Source organism: Panthera pardus, unplaced genomic scaffold (assembly GCF_024362965.1).
Source record: "Panthera pardus isolate Hobbes unplaced genomic scaffold, ASM2436296v1 HiC_scaffold_11, whole genome shotgun sequence".
NCBI classification, from domain to species: domain Eukaryota; kingdom Metazoa; phylum Chordata; class Mammalia; order Carnivora; family Felidae; genus Panthera; species Panthera pardus.
Genome location: NW_026526666.1, coordinates 12127181 through 12154975, shown reverse-complemented (window position 1 = coordinate 12154975; position 27795 = coordinate 12127181). Strand labels below are relative to the sequence as shown.

Sequence of the window (27795 nt, the reverse complement as noted above, 5' to 3'; positions counted from 1 at the left end):
CTGAACTAAGATCTGTCCCTTTGGCAAAAAAAATTGAAAAAGAAAAGTCTGTATCTCTTATAAGAGAAACACAACAAAAAGGAAAAGGAATGGCCAAAGTGCTTACATTAGTCAGTTCCATTAGATCAACAACATTGTAATGTCGGTAGAGGGGAACGATGCGATGCTGTGGAGAAAGGCACACCTCCGTCCACCACCACCACCCATGCACATCTGGACTGAGAATTCTTTGCATCTTTCTTCCCAGATACATCTTTCTAATTACATTTCTAGAAACAATTTTGAGTCCCAGAGCCACACCAGTTCTTAGCTCCCCAAAGGCAGCATTACTGCGGTCGAAGAACCCACTGCAGATGATTGCTCATAACCTACCGTGGAGGGCAAGTTCAGCTACTGGTCTTCCTGCCATCAGAAAACCGCTCTGGAGCCAGAGGCTCTACTTGATAGAAAATCCCTAGGGAGCCAACGCCACGCCTCATTTATAATTGCATGCGTCCATGGCTTGCACATAGCAGACTTCATCACGTGGCAGCACAATAAAAGTATTTAATACCTTGAATCTGGATCTGATTTTAACACTAACTGTATGACTACCTGTCCACATCTCACTTTCTTCCACTGTAAAATGAGATGGGGTTTCTAAACTCAAAAGCAGTCAGGCCCAGGCAGGTAAAGTGCGTATGTGAGCAGCCTGAAAGCACCATAGGGAGGATAATGTCTATGAAAATACCAGAAAATATTCATTAAAACTGTGCTGCTCCCTTCAAAAAGAACCACATTTTCTGATCAGATTTGTTCTCAGAGCACCAGTTGGAAATGTTCTCTAAAGTTTCTTTTTCTTCTCTAAAATTCTTGAGTCAGAGACTACTCTGGTTCACGTTCTTGTCTAAGAATGCAAAGAAGAATGTGTTGGAAGGGAGAGGGCTGGGAGAGCTGGTCACCTCCAGCCAGAGTTAGTCATGAAGGGACTGTTGCGTCCTTAAGGTCTGTGCAGTGGGTCCTCACTCAGAGATCTCTGCTCCATGTTCTCTCCCATTGGTCAATTCACAGATTTCCCAACGAACGGGCGCTAATTTTCAATTTAGAATAAACTACTACAAACATAAGGCAAAGAAGACATTTGGAAGGAGCAACAAAGACATTTGGAGATTCTTGATTTATTAGTTGCAGGAAGTAAGACTCTAGTGCACAGAAGGGTCAGATTAGTCTAAAATGCTGCGGTCAGCCCAGAGAAACTGTAGGGTAATCCCAGAGTCCTGCAGTGAGGGTGGAGACAGCTGCCTCTCACCTGTCTAGACAGAGAGGGCAAAGCCCATTCTATTGTTGCCCATGTCATAGATAGTGTAATATTCCTTGAGGAAGACATCTCCCAGAGTCCACAGGGGCTGCCCACTGGGGGAGGGCAGGTAGGTGGCCTCAATCCCAAGGGTGCAGTAGCCATTGTTCTGAAGAGACAAAAGACATAGGGATATAACATTTTTGCATATAAAAGTCTTTCCCCACAGGAAGTTCCCACCCTATATTCCATGACACTTGCAGGGTCCTCTGGCTTCTTGTTCACCCTCAGCCCTGCTACTGGTGGCTCCCCATAGGTGTCCAGACATGATCTGGGACACGGAACAGCCGTTTGGGCCCATCCAATCCCATGTCCGTGGAGCCCGGAGTGCATACGTACGTTGAGGACATAGGCAGAGGGAGGCAGAGGTAAAGGAGACCCGCTGATGACGAAGGTGATGGTGGGCATGCTCTGTATGGAGTTGCAGTTGACCACAAACTGAGAGAGAGGAGAGGCAGAGCTGTAGCGTGCCAGGACACGGGGGGCCCAGACAAAGGGCCCCAATCCCCCTTTCCCTGTGAGACTTCCTTCCTGACCTTCCAGCAGAGGCTGAGAACATGGAAGGCAAAGCCCGATTCCCAGGCACAACACTGACCAGGTGCTCTGCTTTCCTGGGTCTCCCTGAGCACATCTCAGGTTTGGGATGTGTTGGTACGGCCGTAAGGAGTTAGACTCATTCCAGAACAGATTTCTACCTTCAGAAAGTGCAACTTACAGAGAAGAAACACAGGCCCAGTCTGTAAAAGCACGCTCTCACACAATTCATATCCCTGCTTGTGTGCACCTGCCCACGTACTCATCACACACACACACACACACACCCTGAGGAGCCAAGATTTGGTCTGACTAAACGAGACTCTTGCATGCTGGAGGAGCAAACTGCAGAAGTGTGTACAAGGGGAGCAGGGGTGGGGACGGGAGGCTGCTCAGATAAAAGCCAAAGGAGTATTTCTAGGTAAAAAGAAATCTCGGTGGAATGGGGAAATGTGATATGCCTGCCTCTATCGGCACATGTCAAATGACACTGGCCACACCAAGGTGAAATGTGCTCCTAGGGCTGCAATGGAACAGCCGTCCCTCCTGACAACCATTCAGCCCATACTCACAGTCTGGTTGGTGTTACTCCCTCCCCTCACCCCTCCTTGCTTTGACGGTTCATGCCTGAAAGGCCATGCTGTGTCCCCACTTAATCTGTCCTGCCAGGGGTTTAGTCCCCCACCCAAACCCCTCTTCCTGTGCTGAGGCTGCATCAGTGTGCAGAGAAATCCTGGGCTTCTGGTTACTCACATCACCGTACTGAGACACCTCGGCTCCTGTGGCCTGCAGGAAGGAGTTCATGTACTGCTGGGGCACAGCCAGCACGTAGGTCCCTGTGTCCACAATGGCCTGGCAGCCCTGGGAGCACAAGCCGGTGGGCTGGTTCCCAACGAGAAACCTGAGAGGAACACCAGTACAAGAGAAATGAGTGGACTACTGCCACACGCCTGTGCCATGTTCACCCTGATCTCCCCAACCTCGGAGCTCCGACATTTCTGCCTCTTCTAGGAAGCCTGGCCACCCCACGACACAGCTGCCCTTATAATGTTGCTGTGCCTTCTTGGTCGGGTAACCCTTCCAGCTCTGACTGAGAGGCCTGGGGAGGCAGGGCTTATCTTCCTTTATCTTATCTTCCTTTTTCTGTGTCTTACCTTTCTATATCTACCTATGTGAGGTCCACACAGTGCCAAAGCTGGGTATCACTTCATAAATCACTTGCGCATCTAATATGTGCAAGACATTCTTGCAAGAATTATCTGCGATACAAACAGGAGCAGATTGTATTCACTGTTTTTAAAGAGTACCTTCTAAGAGACATGAGACAACACCATACGTTAAGCTACCACTTAATGCAGTAGCTGGTAATCTCCGTAATGTGGTCCTATGTGATTCAGTCGCCGGCTCCTTCTCTACCCTTCCTCTTCAGTCCATGTATCTTTTGGGTACTGTTGGTGAACCAAGGTACTTGGATGTAATGGTGAATAAGACACCTAACCAATTACCTCTCTCTCTACTCTTCACATTGGGCTGGTTGCACTGTGATATACCCAAAGATGAGGAGATGCAAGCTGGTAAGACTATGGGACTGAAAGAGAGACTGGGACGCTGAGAGGCCTTTTCAAGGGAGGTAATAATTCATCTGGGCTCAGAAGGATGTGCAAGGACACGAGGACCACTTCAGGTGTTATAGTCAAAAGAGAAGAAGCAAGAAAGTCATGGCGAGGTGCAAGGACATGGTCAGGTCCGTGCTGCACGTCCGGAAGTGGTGGGAAGGCTGTTCTGATATGTAGGGCTCAGCTGTTGGATGGTCTCGACTACTGGCCAAAGACATGTATCTTTATCTGGCAGTGATGGACATTTCCTGAAGGCTTGGGGTGTAGAAGTAACTGATTCATGATCGTGGGTTAGGGGATCAAATATGCTTGGGCTCAAATTTCGAAATGTGTGAAATGTGTGACTTTGGATAAGTCACTTAACCTCTGAGCCTTGATTTCTTTATCTATGCAAAGCAATATACTGCTGACCACCTTATAGTGTTGTAGTGGAGATTACATGCAATAATATATTCAATAAGTATTTAGCACATTGGGCACATAGAAAACACCCATGACGGCTATTACATTTCCTGATGAAGGAAGCGGTAAAGACTATGCTAATTGGGATAATGAAGCTTCCAGGAACAAAGATGTAGATTCACAGAGACCTAGGAATGACCAACCTGCTGACATGGCAAGGCTCAGTGACCAAGTCAAAAAGTTCAGTCGAGAGCTAGATGCCAAAGTCTACTGAGCTCCAGGAATAATCAGCCTGAGGGTTTGCTGATTCTCTTTAAGAGGTTTATGCCATGACAAGAACAGGAGATAGAGTCACACTGGAGGGACACTCTAGGGGTGTCCATAATCCATAGGAACTTTCCTCTGTACTTACTCATCGATGGCAACCTGCCAGTACATTTCCCGGGTGACAGGAGTCCAGACGATGTCACCAGAATAAAATTGGCTGTTCATTCCTCCCAGGATGAGCTCTCCACCATACTCATAGGTTGGTTGGCTAGGGAGAAGAGGAGAAGAGCGTGAGTTCCCACAACACACATGTCCAGGCAGCCCCTCCCTCCCCTCTCACTGTCCCTCTCTCCTTCAGACACAGTGGAACCAGAGGAAGAGGGGTCCCATCCTCTGACCTGCTCTTCAGGCTCCGCCAGGCTTAAGGCATAAGGGAGAGGAGTCTCCTCAGAGGAACACCCAGAGTATCAGAGAACTGGAAACACAGACTATGCCCATAAAAGAGGCGATGGGATTAGAAACCAGGCCTGTGAAAAGAAACTCTAAAAGCCTCCCAGGGACACCCTCCTGAGGGCAAAGTGAGAACAAGAAGAAACCCCTCAGAGAGTACCTGGAGGGGGCCTGACAGACAGAGATCTCAAGTGGGCAGTGATGGGGATGCTCCTGTCGTGCTCAGGTTGGTAACTAGACGGTGTTAAGAGGATTCAGGCCTCTTCTGTTCCCTAACCTGGGCCTGCCAGTCATTGAACATTTGGACTCAGGTCCCCTGGGGATCATGTGGTTAGGAAGATGAAGCAGTAAGTAAAGTTTGCCACAAGAGTTCAAGGCCAGCAGAGTAAGAAAAGTACTGGATTTGTGATCAAGGTATTTGCATTTGAGTCATGGCTTCACCCCTATAAGTGATGACTACAAGAACTCTTTTTGGAGCCAGATATGTTCTTATAAATATCATTTTGTTATAGTTCTCTTTATTCTAAATTTATATTTATTGTATTAAGAAATGATCATCTGGCTGGTCCTATAGCTCTGAATTTGGTGAATCTAATACAACAATCTCCACATTTACTTATTAAATGTTGAGGGATTGTAGTCCATTTTTAAGAAAAGAGTCATCTTGTGGTGCCTGGTGGCTCAGTCGGTTGGGCATCCAACTTCAGCTCAGGTCATGATCTCATGTTCACGAGTTTGAGTCCCACGTTAGGCTCTGTGCTAACAGCTCAGAGCCCGGAGCCTGCTTTGGATTCTGTGTCTCCCTCTCTCTCTGCCCCTCCCCTGCTTTCACTCTACCTCTCTCTCTCCCAAAAATAAATAAACATTAAAAAAAATTTTTTTTAAAAAGAAAAGAGTCATCTTATGGCTTATGGCCTAAAATAAAAATTCTTCTAGTGCATTTAAATAAAATTCCCCCCCAAATATATTACAAATCTTCAAAAATAAATGGATTGCATATGGCAAGTTATCCCCATTATGTCAGGATATGTTAAAACCTGGGCCTTGTTTGATGTTGAAAGCCCCCCCTCCCAGTGGCTCCTGGGTGGCTCAGTCGGTTGAGCATCTGACTTCGGTTCAGGTCATGATCTTATAGTTTGTGAGTTCGAGGCCCATGTCAGGCTCTGTGCTGACGGCTCAGAGCCTGGAGCCGGCTTGGGATTCTGTGTCTCCCTCTCTCTCTGCCTCTCCCCTGCTTGCACTCTGTCTCTCAACAATAAATAAATGTTAAAAAAATTAATAAAGTAAAATAAAAGCCCCCACAGTGCCTCATTTGCTGAGCCCTACAGGGCAAAGATGCTCACCGAGAGAAGTAGAAGCTGAAGATGGGCTTGGTGAGCTGGCCCTGCTGCACCATGCTCTCCATGACTGTTGGGCTATTCCCCACTGCCAGGTTGGGGTAGGCCATTCCCAGGATACCATCAAAGTTTGCATAGTAGAAGGGGTTGCTAGGTTCAATCTCACTCAGACCAAACTCCTGGTTATGGATGACGATGTTCTGAACCTGAGACAAGTGAAAAGAAAAGATTAACAATTCAGGGTAGACAAATCCTTCCCAGACTTAGGTGTCCGGGGAATGGAACCTAGACCCTTTTTTAAGGAGAAGAAATTGGCTTCTTTCATTGAGTTGGCTCAGTCCTAGCGTGGGGCATGGAAAAAGAAGGGACAACAGCATCAGCCAAACATACATGTCTTGGAAAGAAGAGTGTGGGTGTTGGCAAAGTAGAGGCCATTGTTTTTTGGAGTTAGAGTTTCCACTTCCATGGACAGTGAAAGGACAGTGGCTGGTTTTATATCGAACAATCTGTGTGCACAAATGACATAGGAACTGCGTGTGCTTGATGTAAAGAAAAGAAAATAGTGAAAGGAAGGTCTTCAAACACCCAGAGTGAAGTCCTGTGGAGGAGGAAGCAGATGTGCTCCAGGTGGTTGAGGAGGGCAGATAAGACCAAGGAGCAAATTCAAGGGGGAGGCACAACGTAAAGAGCCTGCAGCAGTCAGGACTGCTGTGGGGCAATTTTTGTCTTGGGACAAAGGTTTAATTAGATGGCCTGTGGCACTCTTTCCAAGAGTCGGCTTTTAGAAATGTGTACCTAACTAACAACCTTTGATATCTCTGACAGCTTAAGAGTCTAGAAAAGGGGAGCCAAATGGCAGACCCACAGAAAGATGAGAACAGCACTTACAGTCACAGTGTCATATCCCAGGAGCACAGTCAGGCTGCCACTTCCATAATATAGTGTATAGGTTTGCCCATTGTTTTGGTAGGTGGAGGACACGCTGGGGTTGAACGTGTTGTGATTGGCTGTGCAAAGAGACAATGCAATGTTAGTGTTAACACATTTTCCAAAATACACGGAGGACACTTATCCCTGATGGCCTGGGACCATCAGACCAAGCCTGGGATTGGGCTTCAGCCTCAGACTCTGGGCTGAAGGCAATCAATAGCCCCAGAAAAGTCTGTCCCCTTGGGAAACAAATGTTGCCCCAATTCCTTCCAACCTACCATTTCCTGAAGCATGGGTCAACTCAAAAGTGCCAGGAATTGGGGCCCACAGGAGAGAGCTGAGGAAAGGGATCAATAGAGAAAGGAATGGAAGCCCTGGTCTACTTCTTTCGCTTTCTAGAGATGCAGCACTTGTGAAATACAGACCAAGAGCAAGATTTCCAGATGTTCTGGATTTAAGGAGGCTGAGATCATGGATATGCACCAAGAACTCTAGACTTGGATGATGGGCTTGTGCTTAATCCCGACTCTGCGTCGCCCTCTGCTCCTATCCATGGGTGGGTGGTGATGGTGGTATACTCACAACAGGCCTGGCTCTTGCAGTAGGTGGAGGGCACCCACAGGTTGGATGAACCCGTGTCAAAGAGGACCAGGAAATTTTGTGGTGGTGTCCCAATGCTGATCTCTCCAAAGTAGTAGGACTGAAAAGAAAAGTTTGTTACCCCAGTGTATTAAGCAGCCAAACCATGTCCTAAAGATTGAGATGAAGTTGACTCACTAGAAACCACATTGTGGCCAAATTATATTCTTCTCTTTCCAGAAATTCTCTTTCACTTCTGGAGCCAGACCCCCTCGATATTCTCCATTTTTGTCCTTATATGCAAGATTTTGACCAGGTGAGAATTAGTCTGGCAAGACAATCTCTTCTTCCAAATGTGTTTTCTCCTTTGCCATAAGGTGATACCTCCATGGATTTGCCGTTCTATGCCAGAACATGCAAAGCTGGAGAAGCAGTCACTTTTTTCTCCATTCCCAGTGCCCATCACCTTCCCCATCTCTCTCTCTCTCTCTCTCTCTCTCTCTCTCTCTCTCTCTCTCTCACACACACACACACACACACACACACACACACACCTCTTTCTCTTCCGGTGTTAGATATTTCCACACCATTCTCCTCCCTTGGTCACTTAGTAGCCAAGGTGCCAGAAATAAAAAAAGAAAGGTGGCTGGAAAAGCAAGAAGAGAACTTCACTGAGACACACTTTGAGTTCTAAGTGAATTTTAGCCAGTCATGTCACTGCCCTGCCTCTTCATCCACCATCTATAAAAGTGGGACTTGAGATAGGAGATTCCTGAAGTGGCTTCTAGATCTGACATTCATGTAACATCTCACTAAAGACAGTCCATAGGACACCAGTGTGTTGAGATGCCCTGAGCAGACACTGCAGTCTCAAGAACATGCAAATACTTGCTCTGAGCACCAGTGTATGTTCCCAAATGGGGAGCTACATAGCATCTGGAGCTATGGAGATTTTGCCTGGCCGCTTTGCCTGTGCTTTCCCTCTTTCCCCTACAGCTCATCACTAGGACTTCCTTTCGATTGCTCAATTGACTGGAACATGGTCATTCGGAATCTCCTAACCATGTAAATGGAGCTTTAGAGAGTGAGCCAGTAATGACAGGAAAGAAGGAAGGAGAGGGAATATGATAGTGTTAAATGGTACCAACTCATAACTTCTCCGGATACTTTCCTGAGGAAGGAGAGACTTGGGTTTAGTAAAAAGTCCAAAATCAGAGCTAATGAGAGGTCTAAATGAGTATCTGAGAATGGTTTTCAGCCAAGGTTTATAGACACCACCTTGACCCTCACTTACATTCAGGTAGTTGGTGAAGGGCTCATAAGCAACAGCATCATTATTGAAAAGATACTTGGCAGCTGGATCAACCTTTGGGTGGTTCTTCAGGAAAGTCTGTAGTACACCCCGCTCTTCCATCACCTGGCGGATGGACTTGCCTTTCTTCAGAATGATTCTGCAGAGAATAGGGCAAAAGGAGTGACCCTCACCTTCCCCATGAAAGCAATGCCTTCATTGATCTGATGTGGGTTTTCAAACCTTCTTATACTCTACTCAAGAAGAGCCTCTTATAAGAAATCCTCCTGGATTTTAGTGAGTTCTGACCACTGCAGTCACTCCAGCATTTCCAGCATGAAAATGCACTGCAATAGGTATTTGGGGTTTTCTGCTTACATATTGTTTACACAGAACAAATATCTGTTCCTTCCCAGTCCTTCCTCTAAGCTTTATAGATATTGTACATCCTTCCTTCTTGTCCCACAAAACACCAACCCACCTTTAATCACACACACACACACACACACACACACACACACCCCATCCATTGTAAGTCTTGGCTCCCTGGGTTTTTCAGTTCATGGTGCCAAACTATGATCTGGCTGCCTCTCCATAAGATCTGTATGGGAGGCCTTTGCTCTACCATAGCTTCTGATGCTCCCTCAGGGCTGAAGCTGAATCCCCATACAAACCTTTCCACACCCTGTGAGAGGTGTAGACAAACCAACAACAAGACCAGGATCTTCATGGCGTTGATTTCAATGGCCCAGAGACACGTAGGACACAGTGGCAGACCCAAGGGATGGGACACACAGAGGGAGATTGGATCTCTCTTTTATACCCTGATCTCCCTGCTCTTTTCATTTGAAAGCACGTGAGTTTCTTAACCTTTGTACCAGCTTGTGCCCCTACAAGTCCATGGATTCTGTTTGTTTTTCCCTCTGGTAAGTATCATGGCCTTTCTTATCCACTCTGTAGTCAACTTAAAAAGCAATTAGTTGATTTGCTCATCGAATCCACAGATTAGGATGTGATAACAAATATGAAATGCACTGGGAACAAAGGATCCTGGTGCCCACATCTACCGGGAAATGGGTGCTGGCAACTTCTGCCAAAACAATGGAACAATTTGTGCTTTGACTCCAAAGTCCATGTGCTTTTGGGAGATTTACAATAGACTCTCCACTTCTTCCCCTTTTCTTTCTTGTTCCTCTCATCAGACTCATCTATAGTCTCCTGAATGCGATTCTCACAGTCCATGACACTGATCTTTATTTTCTATCTCTTAGTTCACAATTAGCCAACACTTATGGAATATCTACTCTGTGCTCACCTCTGTGCTAAGCTCTGGGAGCACAAAATAAAATCAGAAATGGTCCTTGTATGCAAAGTCGGCATCCTGTCAAATGACTGACAGCCTAGCATTCACATATGTGTTGAGTGAACAAGAGGGAGAAGAACAGTATGATAAAGCAAGCAGAGACAAGGAGTGATAGCTTCTGGAAGGATGGAAAAGCCTTCAGAGAAGAGGTAACATTTGAGGAAGGATCTTGCCAGATGGTAGTTGAGAAAGTAAGGAAAGTGGAAAATCCACTGGCGGCAGAAGCAGAGACTGGACAACTCCTGCACCCAGGAGTGAAGTGCTGTGATGAAATCAGAGAACATCGTGACCAGCGTGGCCAGAAGAGCAATTTTCACCGTGGCTCCTCGGAAGCCAGGACCCAGCCCAAGAACCTGCACTGGGGCTGAGCGGTCCTCATCATGCTAACTGTCGCTCTGGAAATTATTTTCTATTCAGGACCCATCGCAACGGAAAGGCCTGTAATGCTAAAATCGGAATACTCTTGATTCTGCCAAACTGTATTAAAGCAACGTATGTTCAGTATCCACAGTATTTTAACTTCTAGTCCATTGAACTATTTGTTATCATGCTCCATACTGATGGAGCACACCTTGGAGCACCCGGATCAAACTCCTGGAGCACAGCACTAGGTGTCTACACAGACGTGACCAGATGGTGAGGCAGACCCGGTATGCCATGCTAAGCAATATGGGCTATATTCCATAAAGAGTTAAGGAACCATTAATTTTTTTTAATCCTGGAAATGACACACTTAATACCTTCTATACACACTTTACCTATTTGTAGGTATTTGTACCTATTTGTTTTCCTATTTGTAACACTTTACTAGCTTCTAGATTGTAGTGTTTTAGAAGCATGTAGTAAAAGTAGCCAGTTTATAAAATGATTCCCTACATAAAGTTGTAGCAGCATGAGAGATTATTGGAACTTTGTCATGAATCTACTCCTGAACACTTTGAGCTATGCACAAAACCTAAAGAGTTTCTAATTTCATATTTCTTTCTTTATACAAAGAAATTCTTTAAAAAATTTTTAATGTTTATTTATTTTTGAGAGAGAGAGGTACAGGGTGTGAGTGGGTGAGGGGCAGAAAGAGGGAGACACAGACTCTGAAGCAGACTCCAGGCTCTGAGCTGTCAGCACAGATCTTGACGTGGGGCTTGAACTCATGAACCACGAGATCATGAGCTGGGCCAAAGATGGACACTTAACTGACTGAGCCACCCAGGCGCTCCAAGAAATACTAAAATGGAAACTTGAAGGTCTACAGAAGATATGCTTATATCAGTAACTCCCACTTATTGGCTTTGTACCAGATACATGTTTCATTTAACCATTGTAACAACCTTAGAAGCTGATTTAACTACCCCATGATCACATAGTTAATCAGAGCTGGGATTTCAAGTCTGGTTTGTCTGGACTCAACCTGTATCTCAGCACAGCCCCTCCTCCAAGCCCAGGGCGCTCATGCTTTCTCTGCTTCAATGTGCACAAAAGCATCGACTGTATTTTGTTGTTGTTGTTTGTTTATTTATTTTTGAGAGAGAGAGAGAGTAGAGCACGAGCGAGGGAGGGGCAGAGAGAGAGAGGAAGGGAAAGAGAATCTCAAGCAGGTCCTATGCTGACAGCACAGAGCCAGACATGGGTCTCAACCTCAGGAACCATGAGATCACAACCTGAACCAAAATCCAGAGTCCGACGCTTAACCGACTAAGCCACCCAGGTGCTCCAAATGTATCGACTTTAAAGACAATGACAGATTTAGATTTGATTTCATTTTCTGTACAGAGGTATTCTAATTGCTTTTTTTCTACTCTCCTAGTTTTTCTTCCCACCTGCAGAGAAAATGTAACCCTGTATGCTGCTGCCTCCTGGTGGCAATATTCCTAACTCAACAAAAACAGGGTTTGGGAACCTTTTATGTAACTCTTCAAAGTCAAATGAGAAAGTGACAACAGCTCCTAACATGGTGTCCACAGATCACCTTCCTGTGCGGAGACAACCGGAGCCCGCTCATTAGTCATGCCCGTGGAGCTCGAGTCCTGCCCCCTTGCCCATCCGCGTCAAACCTTGCCAGGTGTTCCTGGGACTTGATCGCACATCTGTGCCTCTGGCCACCTGCCATTCCTTACTCCAGGCTCCCTTACAGCATTTACCAAGGCTTCTTTGCAGCGAGATAGTAGTACATGAGCTCTCAGAGTCTGTTTCCTCAGCATGAGATGAAATGGTGAAGCACAGACCAGCCACTGGCTGCTCCCAGAGGTACATCACTTGAGTACTTTTCTCTCTCCCACCTGCGAGTCAAGTCTTGTAGAAGCCTGGTCTTGAAACATCACCCACTGTCCTCAGCCCAGCGGCCTCCACTCGGAATCACCACTCAGAATCATCCACCAGGAGAGGGGAGACGGGAGCAGTATACACAGGCCTCCTTCCCCAGTTAGTCCGGGGATGTTTGGGCACCTTCTCCTCAAGGTATGGGGCTTGTTCGGATGTCACTGCTGTAGCCCCTTCTAGTGGTCCAAGCAGGAAATATATGTATGGATACACATATTTCTATATCAACCAATCCATATATAGTTTTAAATCATGATTTCATACTGATACTTCTGAGCCTAACGCCACAGGGTTCTTTCTAGCCTTTTCTGTTTTCCTATTTGTAACTACTTTCTCTGGCAGTGAGAAACATGGCCCTTCTTACCCACAGTGGATTTCCTTCTGTGTTTAATTCTGGAATGCATAGAAAGCAGTTTCAGAATATACGTGTCAAAAGCAAATTTGCTAGAGGCCAGTATTTGTCCATGGTTCCTCTTTAGCTTTTCAATAAGGAGGCAAAATGCCGTTTTCCAAAGTGACTAAGGCCAGCTCTTTTCTTCCCTAATTCCTTCAATGTGATTACGCTGTTGGTGCATTTTTAACACGGCTAAATACATTTGTTGCTGTTTGTGCTTTAATTTTGAGTTGCTCTAGCCCCACCACCACCATCCTTGATTTTATTTATTTGTGGGATGTGAAACACTCTCATGGTTCGAAAAGTCAGAATGACACAAACACGTGTACTCAGGTAAGTGGCAACCCGCCCCCCCCAACCCTTTGTACCCCGTTCCTGATCTCCCATTCTCTCCACACCACCCTCACTCCACACCTGCCAGTACCGATTTCATTATTTCCGTGTTTATCCTTTCTGTTACTATTCTGTTTCTTTCCTTCCATAATCTTTCTGTTACTTTCTATTACTCTGTGCACAAACGAGCAGACGTGTGTTTTCTTATGTCCCCTTTTTCCTTACGTGGAAGATAGTGTACTACGGACATTTCTCTGCACTTTTGTTCTCTTGACAATAATACAGATGCTGTTTAAATGATGTGCTTAGAGGACAACACCAAGAGGGTGTGAATGTAAATACCGAAGAAAAGGGACCCAGAGAAGAGACTTGGAGCTCCCCAACATTAAGAGATCAGGGATAAGAGGAGAAATCAGCACAGAACGCTGTGAAGGAATGACCAGTCAGGTAAAATCAAAACCCGGAAGCATAGTTAAGGAAGTGTGTCACTGGGGCCAAGGTGGCTCAGTCTGTTAAGGGTCCGACTTCGGTGCAGGTCATGATCTCACAGTTGGTGAGTTTGAGCCCCACTTCAGGCTCTCTGCTCTCAGTGCAGAACCCACTTCAGATCCTCTGTCTCCCTCTCTCTCTGCCCCTCCCCCACTCGCTCACACACTCACTCTCCCAAACATAAATAAACATTAAAAAAAAAAAGAAAGAAAGAAAGTGGATCAGGGAGGACAAAGTGACCAAGTGTGCCAGTGCTGCTGCTGCATCAAGGAGAATCAGAAGTGAGACTTGAACTCTGTATTTAACAACGTGGGCATCACCAGTGACCTTGGCAAAGAGTAGTTCTGATGTATTAATGGGAGGAGATGTTATACCGGTGTGACATAAGAGGATTGTGGGAAACCGCCCTGGAAGAGATTCTGGCTCTGACCACCGGCAAAGTGAGTGTTGTTCAAGGCAGAGAGGGAAGCAACATAATCCACACTGGAAAACATCAGCATGGGCTAGACCCAAACTCCCTCCTTCCAAAAACAGCAGTAGGGGAACGTGAACTTGAAAGGCAGAGCTGACAATTGCATTGCTCAGGTCATTTCAAGAAAAGAACTCCAGGGAACTCAGATGGATCCTTGTGTTTCCAGTTTATTCAACAGAAAAGAGACGAACTCCCTGTGGCTTTGGGGCCTGCTCATAACCATGAATGGTTTATGAATGTCTGGGTAAGAGCAGCTCCTGTCAGGGGATCTACAAGAAAAGATAAGGGCTTTCCCCAGCTTCTGCCTTCAACAGAGCTTAGGCTCCTTGACACACAGCAGAGTTTTCTGGGTTTTCTTTCTTTAGAGAGAGAGAGAGAGCACTTGTTGGAAGGGTCATCGAACTGACAGAGGACTCGTTCCCATTAATGGGAACACAGGGGTTGTCCAAAGCAAGAGGAATGTGTCCTGGGGCTAGATGACAGGGCCAGAGGATGGCCTCCTGCGTTGGGCTTCTGTCTGAAGACCAACGTGACCAACCGGGTGGTCTGTGTCCACCTCAGAAGTGGTGGGCTCTCTTCTAAGAGTCTTGGTCTGCTTGTCAGGAGTGACTGTAATATTTCTGGAGGGGGTAGTCATCTTTCCAGGGGCTACAGCTCTCTTTCCAAGGGGCACGATCTTCTCTCCAGGGGACTTAGTCTGACCATGCATAGAAACCATACTCATCTCTCCGTGAGTCATAGCCTCTCCAAGGGTCTCAGTCTTCATTTCCACAGCCACAGTGTGCTTTCCAAAGGACATAGTTTCACTCGTAGGGGTCACAATCCCACTTTGGTGGCCTGTAGTCGTATCTGCAGACTTCCTATGGATGTTAGAAGCCATAGACTTTCCTTCTGAGGACAAAAGCCCCATATCATTGGTTCCAGTCGGACTTTCGGGGTCAGTTCTTAAAGAATTCATAGCAGTTGAGAGCCAAAATTTTGGTGAAGGAGTTGAGCTGAACTCTAGAGGAAATCATCGGAACAGGATGAGAGTCCTACCGCTTCCTCCCCATCCTGTTAATTGCTGGCAGGACTACGACCACTCCAGGGCTGAAGTACTTGCTTCCAAAATCCAGAAGTGAAGGATTTCATAATGCACTGACTTGAGGGCATAGATAAAATCCCACCACATTGAAGCCCTGCTCCCTCACCTCATCATGTTGATATGATCCCAGGCACCTATGGGCACTCAGCACATTTACATTTCTGGGGAATGACCCCGAGAAGCCTGCCAGTTTTCTATGCTTAAGGCCTCACTTTGACCTTACTGATGGCACCTTCGGCAAGACCTTGCTGCCCCCCAAGGCCTAATAACAGAAACCTCCTGTGTCCCCCATGGTAGAAGGCACCAGGAACAACATGGAGGGCAAGGAGACCACTCCTGACAGCATTTGGTAGAGAATTGGGTTGAAGTCCCATCTCTGCCCTTGACTAGCAGTATTGCCTTTCTGAGCCCCAGTGTCCTTGTCCCTAAAATGATAGTTATAAATCATCTCAAAGGATGCTGTAGCTGTAGCATGCCAGATTCCATCTCCTAACTACCAGGGCAGTCTCTCCTATCAAAGAGGTTATCAAAAGAAATCTGACTTCCTCTTCTGGCCCTTGTCCCACGAAAGCAGGAGGAAGCCACAGAGAAATAAACTGACATATATTGAGCGCTAATATTGAGCCAGCAGTTTTCACTTCTTATCTCATATAGTTCTTATAATAATGTCATGAGTATAAGGATCATTCCCATTTTGCAAATAGGGAAAACAAAGCTCAGAGGGTCAAATGGAGCCTGCCTCTAAGCCAAGGAAATGGACCGGCCTAACATCAAAGTTTGTTCTCTTCCTTCGGTGCCATGCTGTCTCACCGAAGCCTGCAGATCTCAAAAAGCCTCGTTATACAGCTCCCAACCCCACTTCCAAGCCACAGGTACTTACCAGCTTGCACCAGGAAACTACGCAACTTGGAGACAAGGGGGAAAGGGCCAGTGCCACAGAAAGTGCCCTTAACGTCATCCAGGTCCAACGTCCACACCATGGCTCCCCCAAAATTCTCTCCTTTTATGAACCTTGCCTGAAAAAGGAGTAGTCAGTCAACCTGCTGTGCTGGCCATCCCCCAGACTGGGTACAATGGCAAAACACTGAAGACAGACCCTCAGGAAACACTACAGTAGCATGGTTGGTAGTTACAGCCTGTATTTGAATCTAGCCTTTACCACTTATTAGCTAAGGGATCTTGAAAAGGTCACACAAACCTTTGCCTCATTTGTAAAAAAAAGGGATAACATTTCCGATATTTTTTAGGAACCAAAGAATCCCTTCATGCAAATGCTACAGCATGGATGGAGCTTGGAGACATTACGCTGAGTGAAATAAGCCCAGCACAACAGGACAAATATTGTACGATTCCACTCGTAGGAGGTAGAGGAGTCACATTCCCATAAATGGAAAGCATAGTGGTGGTCACTATCGGGGGTGAGGGAGAAGCGAATGGGGTTTCAGTTTGGAAAGATGAAACAGTTCTGGAGATAGGGGCGCCGGGGTGGCTCAGTTGGTTCAGTGTCCGACTCATGATTTCGGGACAGGTCATGATCCCAGGGCCATGGGATCAAGCCCCACATTGGGCTCTGTACTGACCATGAAGCCTGCTTAAGATTCTCTCTCTCTCTCTCTCTCTCTCTCTCTCTCTCTCCCTCAGTCCCTTTCCCCTGCTTGCTCTCTCTCTCTCTCTCTCTCTAAAAGAAAAGTTCTGGAGATAGATAGAAGGTGGTGATAGTTACAAAACAATGTGACTGCACTTAATGCTGCTGAACTGGACACTTAAAAATGGGCCAAATGGCAAATTTTATGTTTATGTATATTTCACAATTTTAAAGATGATTTTTTTATATGAAATTTATTGTCAAATTGGTTTCCATGCAACACCCAGTGCTCATCCCAACAGGTGCCTTCCTCAATGCCCATCACCCACCCTCCCCTCCCTCCCACCCCCCATCAACTCTCAGTTTATTCTCAGTTTTTAAAAGTCTCTTATGTTTGCCTCCCTCCCTCTAACTTTTTTTTTCCTTCCCCTCCCCCATGGTCTTCTGTTAAGTTTCTCAGGATCCACCTAAGAGTGAAAACATATGGTATCTGTCTTTCTCTGTATGACTTATTTCACTTAGCATAACACTCTCCAGTTCCATCCACGTTGCTACAAAGGGCCATATTTCATTCTTTCTCATTGCCGAGTAGTATTGCATTGTGTATATAAACCACAATAGAAGACAATTTTTTAAAAAAGAATTCCTACATGTAAAATATTTGGATCAAAACCTTGCACACAATGAAAACTGTCTCACCAGGGTCCCAGTGCCAATCATTATTGTCATTATGCTGAAACACAGATGTTGCTATATTATTTTAAAACCACTTCCTCACACCGTATATCACAGTGACACTATAAAGAAGAGATAAAGCGGGTAATACTGTCACCTTTCCACAGATAAGAAAAGAGAGGCTTTTGTCCATGATTTTTAAAACTTCAGATATAGGGGTGCCTGGGTGGTCCAGTTAGTTGAGTGTCTGACTCTTGATTTTAGCTCAGGTCATGAACCCAGGGTCATGGGATTGAGCCCCAAGTCAGGCTCTATGCCCAGCGTGGATTGGGATTCTCTCTCTCTCTCTCTCTCCCCCCCCCCCCCACCCCACCTCTGCATCTCTCTCTGTTAATAAAATAAAATAAAATAAAATAAAATAAAATAAAATAAAATAAAATAAAATATTTTTTACAAATCATTAAAAAAAAAACCTTCACCTATAACTAAATGGCAGGGTTTAGACCCAAATCCGGGTCCTATTATTACTTTGCTAGTATTCTCTGTCATGGCTGATGGGAAAGACAGACTCCATCACATCCAAATAACTACATGACTTGGCCAAATCAATGGGCTCCTTTCTGAGATTTACTTTCCCCAAATGTAAAATAAGAAGAAGGAGGAACCCAATTATAGATAAGCTGAAATTATCAAGATTCTGAGATTTTACTCTGCTTACAAACCAACAAATTAGCCTGCCAGTTTACGTGTGCGCACACATGACCTCTGGATCAGAGGACAGACCATTATTACTCATGGCAAAAGACCAATCACAACAGCACTTTGACTTTGCCCCCCATGGCCTAACTGCCCAAAGAATGACATGGCGAAGGCCAGATATACACCTGTACGTGCAGTGAGGTCTGCGGCACAGGAGAGGGATCCTGAAACTATGAGCCTTGAACTTATGTGAGACAGCTGGCAAATCGGACCCTTCTCCCCTCTGGACGGTTTGAGAGCTTCAATGGGATGTAGACAAGTCCCCTCTGGGGAGGGGACTTCTACAATCTCTGAAAGTCAGCAAAGGCTCTGGGGGAAGAGGGGAAGGCAGCTTTCTATTTTTATTATAGCTGGTCTGTTTCTTTTGCTCAGAATGCCCAGACAGCGCAGAAACGCTGAGAAATCCAGGGATAATTATCTCCCGATGATGATCTCTGAGGTTTCTTCCAGCTCTGGGGTTCTGTGATGAAATCCTTTAATCACCCTCACAGGGGGCTCTGTTCCCCTCTAGTTCTGCAAGGCACAGTAACTGCCCCTCAACGCGAGAACACCATCCCTGCTGGTCTCAGGCTTCCCCAGACACACAGGTCAATGCCCTCCCCCATGTCCTGTGGATCATATATTGAATTCCATCCAACTGGGTAATTCCACTGAGTCACTGGATTTTTCTGTGTGTGTCCTCTGTTCCCAAACTGGAGTAAGATCCTGGAGGCTGAAAGCCATACTCTGCACCTCTCTCTGCACAGCGGGCCTCCCCCAGTGCTGTGCACAGAGAAGGTACATGGTGGGTCTTCACGAATGCTGCCCTATCACCTTGTGCTTTCTACCCCAAACTTCCCCCAAAGAACAGCCAACACCTGTCGCTTCTGCATCACCTGTAGTAGAGTAGACTGTGACTTCTCTCTAATGAGACCCGATATCCAGGCAGTTGCCAAGTGCTGACAATTTCTCATTCAGACCCTACCTCCACTTCCGACCACCTGGTCCAACCCTCAGTATGTCACCGGCACACTTCCCAGTCTCTCTCAGAGCTTCCAAAATGCCAAACCGGTTACAGCAGGATCACATGGAAACATAGTAAAAACAGTTCCCAGATTCTTTCTAAGACCTGCTGAATATTCAGGGGTGGAGCCACATCTTTCTACATTTATCAAGTGTCAGGTGATTCCAAAGCAGAGGCAGGTTCAGAAATTACCAAAGCATGTCATTTCTGTTTTAATTCACTATAAAAAAAAACCTGCCAGACTCGACTTCATTTAACATTGCTTGCATGGGGAGAGGAGGTGCTCACCGTTAGGCTCTAAAGGTTTCAAACTTGCAGGTCATGTACCTGCACGGAAACCTGATTTTGCCTTAAAATGCCTGCAAGAAGAGGTCCAAACGTCTTTGCCAGCGTTCAAGTCCCTCTATAAACTGACCTGCACTTTACTGCCTTCTCTCACGCTTTACAAAACTTCTCTGCCCCACCCAAATTTTTCTTTGAACCTACTTTGAATGAGCTTTCAGCACCCTCTGACCCAATGTCATCATCTCCTGCCGCTCACCTCCCTGAGGAAGCCCTCCTTGATTTCCCTACTCCTGACACACATCTCAGTGATATTCATGGAGCGCTTGGCAAGTTCTACCTCATCTTGGTATTTAGCTGTTGTGAAGTTATCTGGCCCAAGCAGAAAAGAAGAAACTGTTGCCAAAAATCTGCATAAACTGAGAGAAGTCATTTCTCCCCTCAAAACCACAACTCCTTTTCTTCCAAAGAAGAGGGTTGGGGCGGGGGGCGCCTGGGTGGCTCAGTCAGTTAAGCATCTGACTCTTGATTTCGGCTCAGGTCATGATCTCTTGGTTTATGAGTTTGAGCCCCACATGGGGCTCTGTGCTGACAATGCAGAGCCTGCTTGGGATTCTGTCTCCCTCTCTCTCTGTCGTGCCCCCACTTGCTCTCTATCTCTCTCTTAAAAATAAAAATTTAAGGGGTGCCTGGGTGGCTCAGTTGGTTAAGTGTCCAACTTTGGCTCAGGTCATGCCCCACATAGGGCTCTGTGCTCACAACTCGGAGCCTGGAGCCTGCTTTAGATTTTGTGTCTCCCTTTCTGTCTGTCCCTCCCCTGTTCACGCTCTGTCTCTCTCTGTCTCTCAAAACTGAATAAAAGTTAAAAAAAAAAAAAAGGAAGAAGAAGAGGATTGGATAGATGGATTTAGGAAACCCCAGTTAGGTCAGGTATGCCTGAAACTCACCTGATCTAGTAAATCTCACCTTTTCACCTCCACCCAGTAAACACACACACACACACACACACACACACACACACCGTACAGATAAGAGCTTCATGGAAGCCAGAGGGAAACTATATGCTGGAGCAAGAAAGGACCGATGTCTTACCTTGTGACTGAAGCTGAGGACATCATCATAGCCAACCCACACATTCCCCTTGTAGGCATATGGGACTTGCTGATAGTCAATCCAGCGCTTCGTCGCTTTCTGGACGAAAGAGCAAATCTGCCAGGAGGATCACCAGGTTAGTTCCGGGAAGTCCATGGAGAGAAGCACCAGCAGGCAAACTGCTCTTTTCCCAGTGACAAAGAATCCAAGAATCCCTTGCCAGGGAATAAGAAGAGGCAAACCAAAGAGGGAGGGGAAAGCCACTCACAAAGGACCTCCTCTCTTTTCTGAGCAAATTCGTATTAAAATATGTTCCTTTCTCTAATGTCCGTGATGGAAAGAAAGAGAGAAACAAGGAGTGGCTGACATCCTTAAAAATCAAATCAGGGTTTGCTAAATAATGCCAATATCAAACTACGAATGGTAACCTATCTGACCCTTGACCAAACCTGTATCTTTTTCAGAGAGTTCCCATAAACAAACCTCTCCTGTCTTCTTTAGAAATCAGCATAAAGGGGCCCAGTCTTGGAGGCCATCAAACTAGCTTGCGAATCTCTAATAAATTTCAGGTTTCTCACAAGTAAGGAGAACTGGGTTGTTACAATCAGTCAAGCATGTGAGTTTGGCTAGGTGCCCGGCATTGTGCTAGAAACCATACGCCACAAAGAAGCAGAAGTATTCAAGCTGGTTGCAGAAGCCAATGTCTGAGGCTTTTCTTTCTTTCTTTCTTTCTCTTTCTTTCTTTCTTTCTTTCTTTCTTTCTTTCTTTCTTTCTTTTCTTCCTTCCTTCCTTTCTGTTCTTTAAAGGTTCTGTCTATCAAACATGTCTTCAGTCTATAATGTCTTTCAAGACCATTATTTCAACTATGCCATCACTCATAACCACGCTTCACTGGATTAGCAGGAAAACATTTCTACCCAGTCAGCGCAGAGCATTGTGCCTCCTCTCCTACCTAAGGCACCCATGCACACCATGTGCCTCCGTACCCGTCATTCTTGGCCTGCGGGGCCCTTCCCTCCTGTCATTCCTGCCCATCAGGATCATTCCTGTGCTCCAAAGCCCTGCTCTAAAGCTACCTGCTCCATGAGACCTTTCCAGATCCCTAAGCCACACACCCTGTGCCTCTTATTGTCCTCTCTTATGTTTTATATTCCCTTGGGTCCAAGTCTCTTTCCTCCACTCAGTAGCAAGCTATGTTGAGATAGGGATTCAGGGAGTGGAATCGGGGTAAGAGGAAAGAATCTGTAGTAGAGGAGGTCTTGGAACTGCTTCAACATAATCTCGTAGCGGGAGGGAGGGAGTCAAGGAGCGGGCATGAAACAAGATGGGCCAAGAGCGGTTCGAGATTGAAGCTGGTGAGGGGTAGGTGGTAGTGGCAGAGGAGGGGAGGAGGTGATACTATTCTTTTACTTTTGCAAATGTTTGAAATTATATCTATTTCAGGTACTAATAGTTTTTATTTAGGCCAGATAGTAAGTCAGGATTGACTTGTATAACAGTTAAGATTCTCTTTATATAGTGGATTTCTCTTGCGCTAGTAAACTACCTCTTTTTCCTCCTGCCATCACCCTGGCCTTTGCCCTGTTGTCTTTGCTCTTGCCCCAACAGAGGATGGAGACCTGACTAATAGACAGAGGTCTCTATTCCTGTCACCTCATAATAAGCCAAGAAGCCATCTTGCTTGGTGTACTTTCCTGAAAGCGCAACACCCTTAGCTTCAGCCTGTAGCCCATTATTAGAGGCCTTGAGAAGGTTAAACGTCCGTCCATAGGTGGGGAGCCCCATGAGGAGCTTCTCTGGGGGTGCCCCCAGATTCCGCCAGTATTTCATGGCATGTGCCTGCAGGTGGGAAGAACACAAACCCCTCCTTGTTACTGACGGCCAATGGCCTGGGCTCAGGGGCAGGTGTCGGGGCCCCTCGAGATCTTTCCTTACTGAAGATTTGGGGTCTCCAGGCAGAGAGAACAGGGGACTATTGTGTCCTGTGAACTTTTCCCAGCTTCCATGAAAGTCATAAGACAAGACGCTGATGAAATCCAGGAGCCTGCAAGGGCAGAAGGAGGAGATACGAAGGTTGGGCTAAGCAGATTTTCGAGTCAGGTCGCCAGAGGACTAACCAGCTGACTGGTTGTGTACTGGCCACTCCAGCTTCTCCCCCGTTTCGGCCTGGGGTGCCTGCCCATCTGTGCCAGCCACTCGAGATGTGTCACCGCAGCAAAATGCTGGCTAGGGACAAAATGCTGGCTGGCCGTGCATGAAGACCAAGGCCATCCTGAGAGTTTCCATGGAAGTAGACGGGAGTCGGACCAAAAAACACATTCACGCCTGACACGAGTGCCAACCGAGGTCACTTGTCATGACCTCAGTCATGCTGTCATGAGGAAGGCGGTACTCCCCACAGCAGCTACACAGCTTCCATGCTTCTGCCGTTCAAGACACCAGTGAAACCATCTCTTCCAGGACACTCTCAGGATGACCAAGTGTAACCAAGTACTTACCAGGTCAGCAGTGCACCAGTGCACAAAAATGCCAGCATTTAATTTTGATCTGGCCTGGCCATTAAATCTGGCCATTTAATTTTGATTTAGAGCTGAAGCCGTTGAGACTCCGAGGTTAACTAACTGGACTCAACTCACCCAGCTGGCCTGCCCGGCCGTTGAGACCAATGCTGACAAACTCTATGTCCCATGGGGTCCCTCCCTTTTGTCCCCACACTGAAACCAGGCTCCCTGGTGTAATCACACACCGAACCACGCCATCCTCTATTTTGGTCTCTGTTAGCCTCAGCGGCTCCTCTGTCAACAGTCGATTCTTGAGGTTCAAGAAAATTAGCCCAGAATTGGCGTGTCCAGAGAGAGTGAGTTATGAGCGGTTCTTTGTTTAGCTTTGTAACTTTTTTACAGAGACCCGCGCTCTGAAAACTAGGCCTGGTTGGGCATGCCTATTTCTGTTTTTGTGTCAGTGGCTGCTAACTCATCTGGCTCTCTGATGCCCGCCGTGTGCCCCACAGTGTATGTCTACAGCTGTACTCTGGGACGGCAGAGGCCAGGACCCTGGTATTCTCTCCTTCGAGACTCAGCAAAGAGTTTTGCAGAAGGCTCTGCCCGAGATGATGTGACTGTGGCCACTGGTCCTACAGCTCCGTCTGGTCTCCTAAAGAAAGCCCAGGGTATGTGGGGCTGATCCCTGTCCCCACCTATGTTCCTCTGCCGGCCCCCCCAAATAGCACTTGCACATGGAGAGCTCACAGGCAGAGTGTTTGTGCCACGCCAGGGTTCTGAGCGTGACGTGCCTCCTTCCCTCCTGCCCCCCAGGCAGCACCCACTCACCTTCCCAGAAGGAGCACTTCATAAGCTGTTTTGATGATTTGTTCATCCCCAGAGACAGCGGCAGAGAGCAGCAGCTTGGGACGCCTGGTAAGCTGTGCCTCCTTCTGGAAGGCAAACAGGAGCTCCTGCCAAAAAAGGCAGACGCACAGATCCAGACAGAGCAGTCAGGGAAAGAATCATCCAGGATACCTTTATTTACAGAGCCCCTTGAGCCAGGCTCTAGGGACACAGAGGTGAGTCAGACACAGCCCCTGCCCCAGGCTCGTGACAGAGGCGGCCTTGAGCCAACGTGGTAAGTGACTTAATAGAGGGCTGGCTGGACAGGGGGAGCACAGGCTGCCTGTGGGAGGCCAGGAAGCTGCACCGAGGAGGCATCACTTGGGCTGCAGTGCTGGAGCAGGACCTGGGTGTGACAGTGAAAAAGAGCCACTACAAGGACTCCTGCTCTTTTTGCCAGACCCTTCTAGGATGGCAGTAAAAAAACATTCTGCTACCGCTCTCCTGCCCCTGCCCCCACCTGGCCTTCTGCTCCTCCTACACCCCGAGCCCAGATATGATAAAAGTAGAATCATTTCTGGATTCTGGAGCTGCCAGACTTGGCCTTACTTCAATTAAGAGGAGAAAAGTCCATCGGTCCCTCATGGGACTGCCTCTTACTCCAGGGTACAAGAAGAAGAGGTCCAGACCATCAAAGTTATGCGTCCTCAGGAGGGATATAACTGAATCAATAAACCTTTCCCGGTTGGCCGATGTGGAAAGCATGGTGGTGAACCTGCAGGAGACCCCGGGGTGAGGCAAGGAAGGCTTGTCTCAGAACCACAACCCCCACAAAGCCCCTTGGTTTGCACCTGGCAGCTGGCCCGCAGACAGGGGCTGGAAGAAAGAAAGGCAGGTCTTTGAAACTCTCAACCCTTCTTAAAAGCCCCTCCCAGCCCTGGGGGCCAAATACCCAGGGATGGGGAATTCAAGCAGCAGGGAGGGGCCCCAAAGTGTCACCTGGTTGTGCCAAAGTTCCACCCACCAATGGACAGCAGTGTTTTCAGCTTCCTGTTCCTGTGATGCGGGATAGAGGGAGGTAAGCTGGGTCCCCACTCCAGTGGGCCCCTGGGGAACAGCGGAAAGTTAGGGGGGGAGGGGAGTGAAAGGGGAAGTCAGGTGGAGGGAGGGGCAGAGAAGTGCAGAGCAGAGAACAGGGAAGAAAAGAAAGGAAAAGAGGGGAGAACATTCAACCCATGCATCATCACAACCCAACCTCCCAGGCTGTCCAAAGTCCACCAAACTCCCCCACATCTCATGATGCTCTCGTGCGAAGGAAAAGAAGAAGTAGTCTCAAGATGTTTCTCTTCACTGTTTTCTTAGTCAACAAATATTTATTGAGTAATTACTATGTGCCGTTGATTGCCTTAGGTGCTTGACTGTGGTACAACAGAGAACAAGACAGACAAGCTCCCTGCTCACAGGGAGCTTGTGATCGAGTGATGTGGGATTTATACCCTGGCCATCTATAACTATTAGCGCAGTGACAGACCTCTCCTTGGACAGGGAGAGAACCCAAAAGAGCTGGGGACAGGAATACAAGCACTTACTGAGCACCACTTCTGCTCAAGGCACTCACCTAACCACTGGTACGCAAATATACAGGAGACACTGCTCCTTCCCTCAGGGACCTCACTGTCCTGGGGGGGTGGGGTGCAGGTGACAAATGGTAATAAAGACACTAGCATTTGTGAAGCATCTGTGATATGCGGACCCTCCTTGAAGCATTTTTTTTTTTGCATTTTTAAAATTTTTTTAAAGTTTATTATTTATTTTGAGAGAGAGAGAGAAAGCTCAAGTTGGGGAAGGGCAGAGACAGAGAGGGAGAGAGAGAGAGAGAGAGAGAGAGTCCCAAGCAGGCTGCATGCGGTGAGTGTGGAGCCTGATGTGGGGCTCAAACTCACAAACCATGAGATCATGACCGGAGCTGAAATCAGACGCTTAACTGACTGAGCCACCCACGCGCCTCACCCCCCTCCCCGAAGCATTTTAATAGCATCAATACATGAACTCCTTCCCTCTGGCTTGAAGGGTGAGTGAGCTGAGGGTTACCAGGCAGAGGCAACAAAGGCAAGGAGGCAAGAATGAGCTCAGGGTGTTATTCCTCAGGGAATTCTCAGGCAGAGATGATCCCAAGCCCCCTGTGAGAGGAGGCTAGGACCCGAAGAATCAGAAGAAAGTTGATAAGTCACAAGAGAAATAGGCTTAATTTTCTTCTGTTTGTAAAATCTGAAAATCTGATCCCCACAGGCCATCGGAACACACTTCTCCTTGAGCTTGTTGAACTCTGGGTAGATAATTTTCTCATCCCGGAAATCCTTAGCAACGATGCGATTGTTGTTCATTGAGGCGAAGGCAAATATCAGGTGGGTACAGAGGAAGGGGTCCAGGTCACGGGGCAAGATCGAGGCAGGGCCAGGTCGACTCTGCGCCCAGCCGGCAAAATAACACACCAGTTTGTGGGTGGCGCCTGGCAAGGGAGAACGTGCGTTAGTTGGCAGAGGCCCAGGGAGAGGGTGGAGCTCAGCTTCCACAGAGCGGTGTGAACACAGCCGGAGAGGCCAGGCCACCGTAACCCCCACATACAAACACACCCCAAAGCTAGACTGAGGTCTGATTCCCCCTTCACCCCAACTGCTGAGGCCCAAGGGGGGAAAGAACGCCTTATAAAATCCTGATAGGATGGATCCTCAAGTCTGGACCCTGACAACGCAGAGTGACAAGTGGCAGGTGACTGAAAATCTTCTGCTCAACTGCAGTGGATGGATGGTCCCTGACACAGGGGCCCGGGCAGGGAGGGGCTGCAGGAGACACTCAACACAGAGCGCTCCTCAGCTGGGGGAGCTCCCTGGCTCCAGAGAGGAGGACACACTCTCCTTACCATCGTGGTGCCTCAGCACAAGAACCAGCCCTGCAGGAAACAAAGGGTGGAATCACGCTGTGATTCACATGCATGCCCCAAGTGACCTGCCCCGGCCACCCTCCAGTCCTCCCGGGCACCCACCACCCGTGCCCCAGAGCCAGACACAGATGCACAAATGGAGACAGCCTCCCTTCACCTGTTTCCTCTTCTCTAAGTTGAACCAGTGGAGCCAAATCTATCAAATCTCCTATTTAACCCCAACCAACACCATGTGGATACACACAGGCTCGGCACAGGGACAGCGATGACTTAGAAGTCAGCGAAAGCCGTAGGCCAGTGGTTGTCACCTTGGCTGCAAGTATAAAAAGTGATACTCTGGCTCCTCCCCCGGAGATTCAGATTTCACTGGTCCAAGGTGGAACTGGGCATAAAGATATTTAATGGGCAGCTGGATTTGAGAACCACTGCTCAGATGACTCCTGCCTGGGCTCCTCTGTGCCTTCCCCATGTCCCATCCCACCTCCACCTAAGCTGCCCCCCTCCCCCATCTCGAGTCCTAGGCTGCTTCTCAGGCGCTCAAAAGGCCTTGAACATTGCCGTCTGCTGGACTGAGTGACCTTTCAGGGGCTGGGAACTGCCACACTCACCAACCCACAGCAACAGCCTCCCCATCTCAAAGGTCTGAGAGCTACAAGGCTAGGGCTCGAGTGCCTTTATAGGAACTTCCCCGGGCACAGCCCCGGGACAGTGCTGACATAGCCTGGCTACACACACACAAAACCAGGGGCAGTGATGAATGGGCTGCTGCCGCGTCACAGTGACCCCAGCGCCTCCCGTCCTCCATCAGAGCCACAGTGATGCCAGCAGCCTCCCGTCCTCCCTCAAAACCAACAAAGCAGCAGCTGGGTCTGACCCTGGCACACGGTGGGTGTCCACCACGGGCCATGGCGAGGGCAGGGCAGCTCTCAGCCCAGTTC

At 47.5% G+C, this 27795-nt stretch overlaps 2 protein-coding genes across 2 annotated transcripts; both read right to left on the bottom strand.

Moving 5' to 3' along the window:
* Positions 1-1137: 1137 nt before the first annotated feature.
* On the bottom strand, positions 1138-9472 carry LOC109272037 (pepsin B-like). Its single transcript, XM_053889356.1, has 9 exons — positions 9417-9472; positions 8746-8902; positions 7455-7572; positions 6831-6949; positions 5949-6148; positions 4301-4423; positions 2624-2771; positions 1676-1774; positions 1138-1445 (listed from the first exon to the last, which is right to left on the bottom strand). The coding sequence occupies exons 1-9, from the start codon at positions 9470-9472 to the stop codon at positions 1293-1295; spliced, it is 1173 nt and encodes a 390-aa protein (XP_053745331.1). The 3' UTR covers positions 1138-1292.
* Positions 9473-14262: 4790 nt separating this feature from the next.
* On the bottom strand, positions 14263-27366 carry OVGP1 (oviductal glycoprotein 1). Its single transcript, XM_053889352.1, is given in 12 exon segments — positions 14263-14584; positions 14587-15111; positions 16074-16209; positions 20590-20706; positions 22244-22429; positions 22526-22634; positions 23920-24044; positions 24526-24691; positions 24916-24972; positions 26221-26425; positions 26837-26866; positions 27339-27366. Coding segments are annotated over 12 exon segments (1842 nt in total). The 3' UTR covers positions 14263-14426.
* Positions 27367-27795: the final 429 nt, after the last annotated feature.

Bases quoted from the DNA above. Each gene is read 5' to 3' on its own strand.
- LOC109272037 (XM_053889356.1), bottom strand. From the start codon at position 9,472: ATGAAGATCCTGGTCTTGTTGTTGGTTTGTCTACACCTCTCACAGGGT. The intron at 8,903-9,416 runs GTTTGTATGGGG...TATTCTCTGCAG, and splicing joins CTCTCACAGGGTGTGGAAAG to AATCATTCTGAAGAAAGGCA. The intron at 1,446-1,675 runs GTACGTATGCAC...TTGTCTCTTCAG, and splicing joins CCTCTGCCTATGTCCTCAAC to AACAATGGCTACTGCACCCT.